The sequence below is a fragment of the Pygoscelis adeliae genome, unplaced genomic scaffold (genome assembly GCF_000699105.1).
Source record: "Pygoscelis adeliae isolate BGI_AS28 unplaced genomic scaffold, ASM69910v1 Scaffold36, whole genome shotgun sequence".
Taxonomy (NCBI): Eukaryota; Metazoa; Chordata; class Aves; order Sphenisciformes; family Spheniscidae; genus Pygoscelis; species Pygoscelis adeliae.
Window position 1 is genome coordinate 3363608 of NW_008824934.1, and position 14585 is coordinate 3378192.

A 14585-nucleotide genomic window follows, 5' to 3' on the forward strand; every position below is an offset into this window, starting at 1 on the left:
GACCGTTAGCGGCGAGGGGGGAGGCGCCTTGGGGAGAGCCGGGAGCGTGCCCCCGGGGGGCTGGGGGGGGGGCGGGGGCCCTTCTAAGCTTCTCGCCTCTGCCGAGTGACTTTCTGCGAAACCTAGTTCGTCGGCCGGCTGGTGTGGGGGAAGCGGGTGATTCCGTGCGGTCGCCGCCTTCCTGCTTGGCCGGTTCCGCGGTGTGTCCGGGAGGGAGAGGACGGGGCCCTCGAGCCGCCTGACGGCGGGTTGGTTTTTCACCGTTAGAGGTTCTGCGGCGGCTGGCGAACCAACAAGGAGAATAAGCCGGTTGGCTGAGAGACTTTTGGACAAAATCCGTGAGCAATCAGTTTTGGGGTCGTGACCGTGAAGCAGGAAATCTGTTCCCGACCCGAGGAATAGAAGTAGGCAGGATGGGTTTCTCTGCATGCACGCCCCTTGCAAGCCGAATTAGGCAGCCTCTAGCAGAATATCCCGTTTCCCTCTTTTTCTTTGCTCACCCCAAATCTGAGACAGTTTGCATTGCAGAAGCAAAAAAAATGGTGTAGTGTTCGGGCATGATGTTCTACTGCAGCATCTGTTAAATATGGAGCTGTGCTAGAGCTGGATCCATTGGTGACATATTAGAGCCACTCACTTTACTCCCTGCCTCCTAGCGCGATGTTTTGGATAGCTTACTTTTCTTATTCATCCAGTTGTGTCTTGGCAGTTGGGAAGAAATCTTGGTGACTTGAAACATGCTCTGTGTTGGTCTCCACTCTGTCTGCTGGACTGACTGGGAGCCACAAGGATTTCTTGTAATAGCTTACAGAATCAATTCGGAGCACGTGCTGCAGCATTTGTTAGAAAGAGGTGGGCTGGCCTAGCAGTTGGCAAGATCAGAACAGCCTGACAGAGGGTATGGGTGCTAGTGCTAGAGCACTGCTAGTGAGACTTACCTGGCATTTTTGTTCTTGCACATTCCAGAGCTGACATTGCTTTGATTGGACTGGCTGTGATGGGTCAAAACCTTATTTTGAACATGAACGACCATGGCTTCGTGGTAAGCGAAGGAAAACATTGTTCAGAAAGGCTGACTCACTAGCACTTGGGATTGGAGCTGAGCATTTTGTGGGTTTTTCCCCCCCTCCCTTGTGATGGTCTAATGGGTGTTGTTTCCTCCTTTTACTTATAACCTGGGCTGCCCTTTGTCCCGTTTCCAGAGAAGAACATCAGTGCATGCCTGTACAAAGTTAGCCACCTGGTGTGTTAGTTATGTATGATTTTTTCCCTGAAGTTTGCTTTGGGCTTGGCCATTAACCATAGGTTCCCAAGGCACTTGCAAAGACATGCTGCAGGTTCATCCCTGCTCCATGTCTTCAGGGAAGGTGGAAGTGGGAGCGCATGTGATGTTGAACCTTGCTTGTATAATTTGTAGTCTGAGCGAAAGTAACTGTTCTGTTGGCAGCTTTTATTAACATGTTTTCTTGCTCCCCCAGGTTTGTGCTTTTAACAGGACGGTTTCCAAAGTGGATGACTTTCTGGCCAATGAGGCCAAGGGAACCAAAGTGATTGGTGCTCACAGCCTGGAAGAGATGGTCTCTAAGTTAAAGAAGCCCCGTCGCATTATCTTGCTGGTGAAGGCTGGAAATGCAGTGGATGACTTCATCAATAAATTGGTGAGGCAAACATTATTTCTACCTGTGACTTCTAACTGTCTTTTGGAGAAGTTTCCTCTGGAAGTTCTCAATTATTTGTCGTTAATGAGGTTTTGAATGCATGGAGAAAACCAAAATGCTGATTTATTTTTGGCAGGTGCCGTTGTTGGAGACTGGAGACATCATAATTGATGGTGGGAATTCTGAGTATAGAGATACCACGGTAAGCCTGTTTCCTACCCGAAGTGGACAAATAAAGTACAAGTGATTCTTTCTCCTCTGATCATCAGAATAGTCTGTCAATAAGATGTCATCTCTCCTCTGCTCAGGGAAGGCCAAACTGAGTTATTTCTGCAAAACTAGATCATGCAGCCTATTAAAAAGCAATTGTTACAGTAGTTAAGGACTGTTCTATAAGTATATTTTTACAGAAGGTGCCCAAATCATCAAAGAATATTTTTACTGACGTCTTTTAAAGAGTTGAAGGCCTTTAGAAAATTTCCTGTTAGAGTCTTAAAGAGTTTTCAGGGAGATTTGAAAATCTAAGGATATTTATAGATTTGTTGTTATATCTCAATCCTACATGACCGCGGGAAAATCCAGTAAGACAGAACTGCTGGTTTGGCTGTCTTGGTAATGAAAACAGCAGACTAATTATCTGTTTTTAAAAAAAAAAAAAAAGCCTGCTTGTGAGCAGGCTGTAACTACAGATGTTATGCTAGCATATCTGGGATGCTTACATAAAAATATTGCATTCAAATCGGTACTTCTGAATCTTAGAAGGGGTGCCGGTATTAGTCTTTCTGCTTTGATATCCTGATCTTGGATAAGTGAGTTGGCCGTGCCAGAGTAAAAAACAGGTACTAAATGAGGATTAATACTTGGGGAGCTTGCAGCTCCCTTATGGATCTCAGCCTGTGCTTCTCTCCCACTCAGAGGGAATTAGTTTCCCTTATAGTTGTCCATGCTTGCACCTTCACTCTGCAATGAACTCGGCAACTCCATCTTGGGCCTAATCTGTCTCCCCCACATCTTTGCACACAGCATGTATCACCTGACACTTAATTCTGAGCCTTTTCCAGCCTCAGTACTGCTCTTTTCTATCCGGTGCTTATAAGGCCTTTGTTTTCTCAGCGTGTCTCTTTTGCAAGGATCCATGTCAAAGCAACAGGAAGTTTCCTAATGTTCACTTTGGTGTGTGTACAACCTTTCTCTAAGGTTGTCTTCTAGCATGTCCAAAGCAGAATTGAAAACATAATTTTAGGTCTGAATTGCTAACCTTTGTTTGTAAGGCTCTGGCATTAAAAGAAATTAAATAATGCTGCTCTGCTCTTTGTTCCAGAGACGTTGTAAGGAACTAAAGGAAAAGGGCATCTTATTTGTCGGAAGCGGTGTTAGTGGTGGAGAGGAGGGTGCCAGATATGGTCCTTCACTCATGCCAGGAGGAGCCAAAGAAGCCTGGTAAGCATAAGCTGGTATATTCTTCCTCAGAATGGTCTGCAACAATCGTCTTCTATTCACGTTGAGAGCTGACGGAGGGAAGGAGGAGGGCGTGGGAGGGCAGAAAACAAGATATGTAGCCATCTCACTTCCTCAAGGCTCAAGATTTCTCAACCTAGCTGGGGTCACGGGGCAGTGCTGAGCTTTCATGGCAGGCAAAACAAAGGTAGGTTTTTCTTCCAGGAATTCACAGGCAAAAGTAGTACCTACAGAAATCTGAAGGGAGAAAGGAATTTTGCTTAAATTTTAAAAAAGTACTACTTCTTGATTATGATTTTTCTTTTGGGGCCCTGTGCACTTGGAAAGTGTCAACCATGAAACAGGCAGCAGCAAACATCCCTGCAGTGACACCCATTATAAAAGGAGGCTTCAGTACATGTTTGTACTGACTATTGAATACATTACTTTTTTTGCAAGTTTCTGCCATGCTGCCCTGCTGTTTTGTACTCATGTTACTGTAAAGGACTGTACATCAGTGTTCGTATTAGACTTTATCCCAGGTTGCTCATTCTCTCTGTAAATGTAGAAAGAAAAGGTGTGTCCAGGCTTTACCTGAGCTTTAGAATCTCTTAAGTCCTTGTCCGTTTGCGTTAACATTTCATACCAATATCAGCCTGTTCAAATTTGACGGCACAAAGCCAGAAACAGCATAACAGTAATCTGCTGTCTGATCATCTTTTTGCCGTAAACAGCTCAGTAAAGACAGCTTCTATTTGCCACCCTTACCTGAACTTTGTCGCCCCCTCTTTCACAGCACCTGCAGCCCATGTGCCACCCATGCTCCTCTCCCAGTGGTCGCTTTAGGTTGCTCCAAACTTGGCATTCTGTATTGCTGTCCTGTTGGCTAAGCAATTTACTACACTTGGGGAGCCTGGCAATGACAAAAGCTCCTAATTGCTGCAGTAATGCAGATAACTATATCCTGACTTGCATTTGTGGAGTTTCTTCCCTCCGTCCCTCTCCTCCTCCAGATCACCCAGGATTTTTCTTGTGACTATTGAACAGAATGGGATTTTGTCTCAGCTCTGCCAGAGCAGATCCTCTCTGAGTTTGAGCCTGTATCATAACCTGCCTCTATTTCCCCATTTCTAAAATGGAGAAGATAATATTTGGGCTCCTTTAGGTACATTAAGCTTGTCTGCACAGTGCTGTAAGCATGACGTGGGCTGTTCCCATTTCTTGCAAACAGTGTCTAGTTCTGGGAAAAACATACATTTTATTTGACGGTGCTGTGTGGTGGGTTATCAACCTGCCAACATGCCCTCACCCCAAGCTGCCTTTTGGCAGGTTACGGAGGGATGCATCATACCAATGGATTTTTTTCTTGTGGTGTTTGTGTCCTCTGCCTATCTGCTGAGGCATATTATTTCTCCCCACAGGCCCCACATCAAGACCATATTTCAAAGCATTGCTGCTAAAGTGGGATCTGGGGAACCTTGTTGTGACTGGGTAAATATTTATTTGATACTGACCTTAACTTGCGGTTAGATCCATGCTTAGGTAGTTTGATTGCTGAAGCTCATGCATGTTTGTCCTTAATAAAACCAGTGACATTAGTGGGTTGATTTTCTGGCTGACTGCATTCAATTCAAATCTACCATCTCTCATAACTTATCCCATATGATGGAAAGACAAAGTTCTATGGCTGGGTCATGTGCTGGGGGAGCTAAATGGATCCGTGACCCACAGTGTTTTCAGTTAGCACTGGGCTTGCTTCCTTCCTTCCTTTAGGCGGAAGGAAGCCATGGGCAGGTATTTAACACTGGAAGTGGTGACAGCATTGTTGCTGATGGCATTTTTTGATGTTTCCTGACAGGTAGGAGATGAGGGCGCTGGACACTTTGTGAAGATGGTGCACAATGGGATTGAATATGGAGACATGCAGCTGATCTGTGAGGCCTATCACCTGATGAAAGATGCGGTGGGCATGGAGCATGATGAGATGTCAAAGGTGATCTGTAGTTTTTCGTGTCTTGACTTCTTGAGCCATGGTGGCTGTCTGCCGTTGACGGAGGCAGCTGGGCTTGGGTAAAGCTGCTGTATGTGCACGAAGTTAATTTTTCTGACATGCCTTCGGCCAGGGGCAGTGCACAATATTCCTGAGCTTCAAATGAGGTAGGGAGCAGCAAGCACATACATCTGAATGTTTATAGAAGTTGTCTAAACTCTCCCATTCTACAGCTGATTTCTCCCCAGGAATCACATTCTTGTGTAGAGATATGGATTACCTTGCCTGAAAAAATCTAGTAAAACATTGAGCATTGTAGTCGAGCAGGCAAATCTTGCAAAGACCTTGTTGAAGCAGGTCGATAAGTATAATGTGCGTTGAAAGAGCAGTTGTGTTTCCAGCCTTCAGTGCCTATGATGGTAGGCAACGGGATGGGCTATGCCTCTGCCTTCCCAGTTGGAGATGGGTGCTCTGCAGCTCCGAGCCTGGGGTGTGCTCCTTCCAGCGCAGGGCTCCTGCACAATGGCCTGTCAGCAGTGCTGAAATCATTGGTAGATGTGGCAGGGTACCAATAACCAGTAATGGAGATAGCATGACCCCCTTCTGTATGTATACATATACGTATGTATATGTATACATCTATCAATAAATCAATATATACAGTAGGTACACAGTAAATCAGTGTGTGTGTATATATATATATATACAATTTTTCTCCTTTTCCAGGTATTTCAGGAATGGAATAAGACAGAGTTGGACTCTTTCCTGATTGAAATCACAGCCAATATTCTCAAATTCAAAGACAGCGATGGCAAATATCTCCTCCCAAAGATCAAGGACAGCGCAGGACAAAAAGGCACAGGAAAGTGGACAGCCATTTCCGCCCTGGAATATGGAGTTCCTGTCACACTCATAGGTAACTGGTTCTTCGATCTGGCCTCTTCTTTCCTACCTGCATGTACCACATCACGATAAGGAGCGTGTGTCGTGGTTTAACCCCAGCTGGCAACTAAGCCCCACACAGCCACTCGCTTACTCCCCTCCCGCCCCGAGGTGGGATGGGGGAGAGAATCGGAAGGGTAAACGGGACAAAACTCGTGGGTTGAGATAAAGACAGTTTAATAGGTAAAGCAAAAGCCGAGCATGCAAGCAAAGCAAAACAAGGAATCCATTCGCTCCTTCCCATGGGCAGGCAGGTGTTCAGCCATCTCCAGGAAAGCAGGGCTCCATCACGCCTAACGGTGACTTGGGATAACAAACACCATCACTCCAAACATCCCCCCCTTCCTTCTTCTTCCCCCAGCTTTATGTGCTGAGCATGATGCCATATGGTGTGGGATATCCCTTGGGTCAGTTGGGGTCAGCTGTCCCGGCTGTGTCCCCTTCCAGCTTCTTGTGCCCCCCCAGCCTGCTCGCAGGTGGGGTGGGATGAGGAGCAGAAAAGGCCTTGACTGTGTGTCAGCACTGCTCAGCAATAACAAAAACATCCCTGTGTTACCAACACTGTTTCCAGTACAAATCCAGAACACAGCCCCATACTAGCTACTGTGAAGAAAATTAACTCCATCCCAGCCAAAACCAGCACAGCATGGTAACACAGTAATCTCAGAAATGAGCCCACACTCGGGCTTGGCTTACAGAAGAGGCTTTTCTGGGTGTAGCTGCTGCAGTCTTTCTGCCCTTGAGAGCTGTTACTGTTTCTCTTTGCTGGGCTTGTTTTTACCTTGTTTCTCAAATGTCAGTGGTGCTGTTATCGTGCTTTTGTCCATGGTGCCTTCGCAGCACTGGTGATGGCTTGGTGACAGGTGAACATAAGTACTGTGCTAGAAGTGTCATGCTAGATTGATGCAATGTTCTCTCAGTAATCCTCCACCTTATCTGCTTTTCCAAATCCCATCATAGCCTTAAAAATGTTTAAAAAAAAGGAGGCAGGACACCCTCAAAACCTCGTTGCTTGACCACTGCTTGATAAGTATTTAGACTTCTCTGAAGGCATAAGATTATTTTTCAGATGTCTACCTCAGTCTTCTATTTCTCTGTTTCAGTATAACTTAGCTAACCCAGCATTAGTGTGACTAAACAGGAACATGAGGGCTGGACTGTATGGGTTGAGGAGCACAGATTTTTTTGGGAATAGCAGCAGACTGCTACCCTGTGATGGTGGCTGCTGTTTTTCCACTGCAACAGTTGATTGTGGCATTCCTTTATACACTCTGGACTGCTGCTGTTTTTTGTTTTGTGGCTAATAAAGCTGCTGATCCAAAGCCAAACTAAGATGATGGAAATGTATTTTGTAATTGCTTTGAATTATATCCCTAAAGTGTGAGAATTTACCTGCTCACATGCATACCTAACAGTCTCTACCTCCCCTTTTATCTAACCTGGCCTCTGAATGGAATTGTGACACAGGAGTTGTAATACAGCTGCAACACGTTTAGAGTGCTCTTTTACCACAGGTCCAACGTAGACTTTCTCACTGAGTAAATAAGTTGACTCAACAGGTTCTTTGCTCTTGGATTTGCTTTAATTTTCATGCCTTCTCTACCTCTTTTTCCTTTGCCTTGGCTGGTCAAGTCCTGTTGTATTAGAAGATAAGACAAACTATGTTCAGTAGGCTAAAAGAGAGTAACTGCAGTGAGAGCTATCAGAGAAACATGGCTGCATTCCAGTAACATATTTTTTACAAAACAAGTTTTGTAAATGGTTTTAATATTCTACTACAGCTATAGTCTTTCAGTTCTAGGCTTGAAACAATGTTTCTTGCTTATGCTGTTAATATTCTCCTGTTTGGGGTTCTTGCAAAGATCAGGGGTGGAGGAGACACTCCTTGATTAGTCTCTGTGATGCCAGGGGAGCGCTGTTAGGTAACGATGAGTTGATAGGGAAGTATGTGCCATAGCCCTTGTACAAACACGGGCAGTTGCTGTGTGTGTGGTTTTACTGCATGAGCATGACTTGCAGACTTCTGCTTGTAAAAGCAGAGTCATGCTACTCCTGATTTTTCGCCCTACATTTCTCCTCCCCAGTGTAGAAGGAAGTTTTTGCAGAAATGGAGAGGAGCCAGTTCTGATTTTGATACGGTCCTTTAATCCTACTGCAGGGAGGATACAGAATCTTGTGGAAACATTACTCATTCATCTTTTTTTTTTTGTTGGTTTGTTTTGGTTGTTTTTTGGGTTTTTTTTTGTTTGTAATTCAGAACTCACTTAAAAGTGGAAGAAAAATTCAGTATGAAGACTCTAATAAACTTGATTGCTTTCCTTCTGGAAAAGGGTCTGCAGACCCTGGAAAGGAAACTCCCCCACCCCCCCACCCCCCGCCATTTAACAATACTGTCTTCAATTGCAAATAAGTACAACTTAAACCAGCATGATTAGGAATTGACTGATCAAGAGATTGGCATTCAGACTTTCTCTTTAGGAGCTGAAGATACTGCTTGGCTAACTCCTTAGCTCTGGTGAATGACATTTAGTAACCTGCTTAGTGATGTTACAAAACTTTCTTATGGGCTTCTGAATACTAGTGTTATAGGCCTACCAGATTTGTAAAACTGATTTCCTCTTATAAGTTAACCTGCTGATTTATTCTTGATTTTAATTGCTCGTTTTGCATGTGTGTATTTCAAAGCACATCTAGTTAATGTGAGTTGGCATTTATGCAACAGTTTTTTTATCTTTAAAGCATGATACAATAATTAGTGAAGTCTTCAGCCTTGCCTGTCCCTAAACTGCAGTGCAACACTGTCTTTTATAGATAGGAAGAGATTTTAAAGTAAATTCTTAAAACTAAGAGCTGGTGAAGGTTCCTGAGGATAAATTTTCGTGTGGATGACTTGTGGCTTTTTTTTTTTACTTATCATTTGAAAGCTGTATCAGTCAATATTTACCTGATGGTTATGCTGACTGGCAGTTTGGTCCCTCAGTAACGCTGTTGAAATAATTCATTCGTGCACCTCTCTTCCCATGTGAGACTGTTTCACTATGTATGTGGCTCATCATTCAGTGGTGCTCTCACTGTGTGTTGGAGGACAAGTATCTCAGACCTTGACAGTGATGCTGAACTTTCTAATTATCTCCCCTTTCCTACCATACTTAAAGGTGAAGCTGTGTTTGCACGGTGCCTGTCTTCTCTCAAGGATGAGAGAGTACAGGCCAGTAAGCTGCTGGATGGGCCTAAAATGACTCAATTCGGTGGGAACAAGAAGGCCTTTCTGGAGGACATACGCAAGGTGAGCCATTGTGCTTGCCAGAGTGCTGTATTAAAGCTGCATATCAAAGCAGGTTTTGGATGCTGTAAATCCTGGTGAGGAGCTCTTGTGTTTGCATTTCATGACAATTGGTTCCTGCTTCCAGCCGTCCCATTGTGTGTTGTCCAGTGATGTCCACAAAGCGTAATGCGATTCCTTTCCTGACCAAAGCATAGTCCTGAAGGAATTCAAGTCTAAGCCATGGTGGGCAGTGACAACTAGCTGGGTGCAGAGGTCGTAATTCATGCACAGGAGCTTACTTTTTCGCCCCTCAACACTCCCATCTTTGTAATGGGGATAACAGCTCTTGATCTCTCTCTGTTGAGACCAAACTTTCCAACAATTAGAAAGGATATTTTGGTTCTCAAATAGCTGGAATGTGGCTACTGTACTCATCCCTGATGAGATGTGGACTAAATAGAGCAAGCAGACTCTGAAGTTTCTCGTTCAACTTTGTGGGACTTCACTTGGAATGTGAATTTGTTTTTTTAGGCCCTGTATGCTTCCAAGATTATCTCATATGCTCAAGGCTTCATGCTGCTGAGACAAGCAGCCAAAGAATTTGGCTGGACACTGAATTACGGTGGCATTGCGCTGATGTGGAGGGGAGGCTGCATCATCAGAAGGTAATTAAGATGAGGAGGTAACTTAGTTGCTGAGTTACTGGTTTATGCAGTGCTACACTGACAAGCCTAGAGATTTTCTTGGAAAATCCATGGAGTTAATCTGCTGATAAGATACTGAGAGGCTGGTTCTGTAGACGGCACTAAAGGTTACCAGATGAAGCCAATTTTCTGGTGGCTTAGCTACTGCAGATTTTCTTCGGTCTTTGTTTTGTTTGCACCTTTCTCAATGTTTGAAATCTGAGTCTGGCCGAGTCAAATTTTGACACTGTAAGTTTTGGATTCTGGGCCTTTGTTGGAACTTGTGAAGTTTTATTCCTGGTTTACATGTGTTCTGCCTAGTGTGTTCCTGGGAAAAATCAAAGATGCTTTTGATCGAAACCCTGAGCTCCAGAATTTGCTGTTGGATGATTTCTTTAAGACAGCTGTTGAAAACTGTCAGGTGAGTTTCCAAGAAAGGAAGAGCATAAAAACAGTAGTTCACAGTCTGGACTTCTTCAGCTTCTTCCCCAGGAGTTACCTTCACAAGTATATTTAGACTGAAAAATGAAAAGGTAGAGAACACCCTTGAAACCTATTTATACAGCATCCTTAATCCCAAAGATCTCTAAACAATCCTCAAGCTCTTTGGGACTGTGTATGTGTATCTGTATGCACATAATGTGTGGGTGTAGGAATTCATCATCTATGGCTTCAAGGTACCCTTCTTTAGAAGAACATACCAGTCTTACAGGATCAGGACAGGAAAAAAATTACGTAGGTGGAGCTAGTTGAAATTGAACAAGAAAGTTACTGTGATGAGGTAGGCTATACTGAGGTCCAAATTAGAATTTTGCCAGACACCAGGGTTAGCAACCTGTCCTTGAATACGTGCCTACAAATGCCTCTTGCCTCTATTTCATCAGAAAGTTGGAGAATGTTAGTTCTAAATGAAGGAAAAAAAAGGGGCCTGCATCACTGAAGCACTACTTTATAAATCAGCATCCAGATACATCAAGTGAAGTCTCATGTAAAGTTGCAAGGTATATTTGTACTGTCAACATAAAGATAATACAGGAGCAAATGAACATATAGTCCTTGTTGTGTCATGGTTCTTCTCTTTGATACTAGCCAAACTACTATTACAAAAACTTAAGGTTTCCATTTTATAATTACAGAAGAGCCTTAGGCAGAAATCTAGCAATTCTGAAGAACGACAATGTGAGGAAAAAATGTCTCGCCTGCATGAACATTCTCATCACTGCCCTGTATCTTGTGCCTACTCTGCACTTGGATTTCAGTTGTACAGAGTATAAAGCTCTGTTCTATTACCATCGTTTGCAGTAGCACCAAAATAACAGTGTTCCAGACCCGCCATTCATTAGACCTAGGTCTGTCCAAACAGTGTCCTGATTTGGACAGAGCTGACAGGCAGAGCTAAAACCAGATTATCTGACCAACAAAGAAGTCACATTATCATTAATAATTCTTTTAACTGAAGCTGAATATTCCATGCAGGTTACTAAATCAGATGTACAGTTGAAATGAGGATTATCCACATGTCTGTTTGAAGTATTGTGCTGACCCCTTATGCCCTTGGGCGGGCTTTGTACTGTGCTTGGTTAGAGGTCCCAAAAGTGCCTCAGTGATTGCTCAGTATGTTCCCCGCTGTGTTCATGCTTTTGGGATGGACTGATTGTGTTTATGTGAAAGAACAGCATCCTTGCTCGAGGCTGTGGTTTGATTGCATGTGAAGTATATGTCTGCACTCTATTGTGCTGTTTGTTAACTATCTTACTTGCCATTATTTTGGATCAACCTTGTTTATGTAAAATCAGGAATCTACTGCTGCATTTGCTCAGACTTGGTCACTAGATTTCATATAACGTGAAATAGCACACGCTATTACACTAGAATAGTTCATATGCCTGCACATATCTCTGAGCAAGCACTGAGTAGTTTCTTTCTCCCCCCCCCGGCTCTTCTCCTCTCTCCCAGGACTCCTGGCGACGTGTAATCAGTACTGGAGTACAGATTGGTATCCCTATGCCCTGCTTCACTACAGCACTTTCTTTTTATGATGGATACAGGCATGAAATATTACCAGCTAACCTGATTCAGGTAGGTGCCTGAAGTAGTGTAGCAGATCTTCTGGCTACTGAAATATCATCATGTTGTTATTTAAATACTGGTCTAAAGGCCATGATAGCAATATGTCCTAATCACTCCAACATTGTAAAGATAAAGGCATAGATTGCCTAATATAATTCTGTTTAACCTGAAATTCATGGCAATAAAATACTATGAGATGTCTGGATAAAGAACACCAGAGATATTGGTACGACAATGCCCAGCATGTGTTAGTATTCCATCTGTGAACCCAGGGTAATGATATCTTTGAATCAAAATGCTTTATAAAGAAGTAAGTATCTTTGAACCTTTGGATGTATGTAAGTGCTTGGTTTTTAGATTGGTACCTAGCAGAAATGATATACTTGTCTTTCTACAGAACTCTTAATTACGAGATATTAGTAAGTGTTTCATTGCAGTGATTTTGCTAATAATGAGAAAATAAGTTTGAATGTTACAATATTGGAGTCAGATCTCATTTCTAGAATTCCTATAGTCAAGTATCAGTAGGTGCAACTTCTAGTACTCTTACGACTGATATTCATGTGTCTATTTTGTGTGTGTGTTTTCTTCTAGGCTCAGCGTGATTACTTTGGTGCACATACATATGAATTATTGTCGAAGCCAGGTGAATTTATCCATACTAATTGGACAGGCCATGGAGGAAGTGTGTCCTCTTCTGCCTACAATGTCTAATGGAAATATTTCCTCTTGCAGCCAAGATACTGTAGATCTCAGATATTCCTCCTAGAATACCACTTTTTACTGTACTGTGCTAGAACTTGTGTTTGGACACTTTTGTAATAACTTGTGGGTATATTTCATATATATATATGTCAAAATATATATATATCTCTCATATAAAAAGCTAAATAAATTTCCTTATAAATGCATTGAGGTGTTTTCTTTCCACTGCTGCTGGCCAAAACTGGCTAAAATGTCATTGTGCAGTATTTAATAGAATACATTTTATAATGATATTTTTATTGTATTATAGTGCATAAACTCATAGGGATCAAGATAGAGATGACTGCATTTCAGTAATTGCTAAAGTGGAGAATGGCAGACAGTCAGCACAGTAACACTACAGAAGACTCCAGGGAGGTAAAGGTCTTTTTTTGGTTGTCGTTGTTTATTCATAACAGGCAGTAGCTTGGTTCTTAAAGATTAATTCCTTAATCTTAAAGATTAATTAACACCTGCACACAGTCTTGCACACTGTGAGCTCTGTTTGTTTTCTATGAAAGGGGTGAAGGGTGGGATGGATCACGGAGAAACTTGAATGGGGGTCACGGGTGTCAAGACTGATACTCCTGTCACCAAGCCATTCTCCCTCAAACTGTTGTTCCCAGTTTTAAGCTCTGGCATAAACTGTTGGTTTAGCTGTGTGCTTGCACTCTTTTCCCCAAATCTCCCTGCTTCTTTGCCTCCTCTTCCCATGGGGCAATTAAAAATACCTGCAATAGCATGCAAAGTTGGCTGTATTTGATATCCTCTTCCTGCAATGCCACCACCAATCATCTTCAGGACTTCTGCAAATTCACCTGGGTGCCTGTATCTTTTTTTTTTTGTCAAAACCTCTCAAGTGTTAAATTTTGTGCTGTATGCTGATTTTTATATTAATTTTTTGCTCCATTTATTTCTGCTAAGACAGCTACTTAGTTATTAGTTGAATATCTGTATGATTAGCAAAAGATTACCTTCAATTTAAAGCAACTTTTCTGCAAATTATGTTGTAAGATTTAGGAATTCTGTAAAATAAATGTGTGACAAATTGCAGGCAATAGTGATAACTGGAGGGTCATGAACATTTTAGTAGTTGTTTGTGGTTTAGGCTCTCCAGCAGGAGAACTGTATTTGAAGATTTCCGTGGCGGACGGTAGGAACAGTTTTGCCAGTTTATTGTGTGCACAGGCGTTGTGTTTCAGGGGAAAACGGGATACTCCCACCAATCTATTTTAGTGCTTAGAACGATATTAGCGCTGCGAAAAATATCTATCTGGAATCTCGTCTAAAACCTGACAACTACTAAGTCAGGGTAAGCAGTATGTGCCTCACTGGGTTCACCACGAGCAGCGCTTGTTCCGTAATCTCATTTGAACTGGAGCGATAAGGGAAGGATGGGGACACCAGCTGATGTTGCTCCACATCTCCCTTACTGCATTACGCGTAGCTCCGCCGGACACGTGCATTAGCTGCCGGCAGCGGGACGATCTTTCACGGCCCACGCGTAGCTCTGACAAGCTGTTCGAGCAGGGCGGCTGCTGTAATCGCTGCTTACAACCGGGCCGTGCCCAAGGTGGCAGCCTCACAGGGGAACGTGCGCGGCCTCCTGCGGTCCGCGTCCTGGCGGTCCGTCCGGACCGCGGGACGGTTGTTTTCCTCGCCGCTCGAAAAGCATCTTCCAACACCCCTGTTTAGCACCACGGCGTGGAGGGGGGGCCGGGGCGGCTGCGGCGGTTTCCTCTGCCCGTCGCGGGGCGGTGACGGTTGCTGGGGAGGGTTCGGGTCTCCCTCGGAGC

At 43.5% G+C, this 14585-nt stretch overlaps 2 protein-coding genes across 2 annotated transcripts in view; both read left to right on the top strand.

Annotated features, from left to right (window-relative positions):
• LOC103917975 (kinesin-like protein KIF1B) overlaps positions 1-12954 on the top strand; it is a 110763-nt gene extending 97809 nt beyond the window's left edge. Inside the window, exons 50-61 of the mRNA XM_009325203.1 lie at positions 967-1042; positions 1479-1658; positions 1795-1860; positions 2980-3098; positions 4517-4586; positions 4954-5088; positions 5812-6001; positions 9183-9313; positions 9824-9957; positions 10297-10396; positions 11932-12054; positions 12640-12954. Coding sequence (XP_009323478.1) covers positions 967-1042; positions 1479-1658; positions 1795-1860; positions 2980-3098; positions 4517-4586; positions 4954-5088; positions 5812-6001; positions 9183-9313; positions 9824-9957; positions 10297-10396; positions 11932-12054; positions 12640-12759 — 1444 coding nt within the window. The 3' untranslated portion in view covers positions 12760-12954. The remainder of the gene's footprint in view (positions 1-966; positions 1043-1478; positions 1659-1794; positions 1861-2979; positions 3099-4516; positions 4587-4953; positions 5089-5811; positions 6002-9182; positions 9314-9823; positions 9958-10296; positions 10397-11931; positions 12055-12639) is intronic.
• Positions 12955-13866: 912 nt separating this feature from the next.
• The window catches only part of APITD1 (apoptosis-inducing, TAF9-like domain 1), a 3626-nt gene continuing 2907 nt past the window's right edge, over positions 13867-14585 (top strand). The window contains exons 1-2 of the mRNA XM_009325275.1: positions 13867-13942; positions 14237-14436. Of these exons, the coding sequence (XP_009323550.1) occupies positions 13867-13942; positions 14237-14436 (276 nt within the window). The remainder of the gene's footprint in view (positions 13943-14236; positions 14437-14585) is intronic.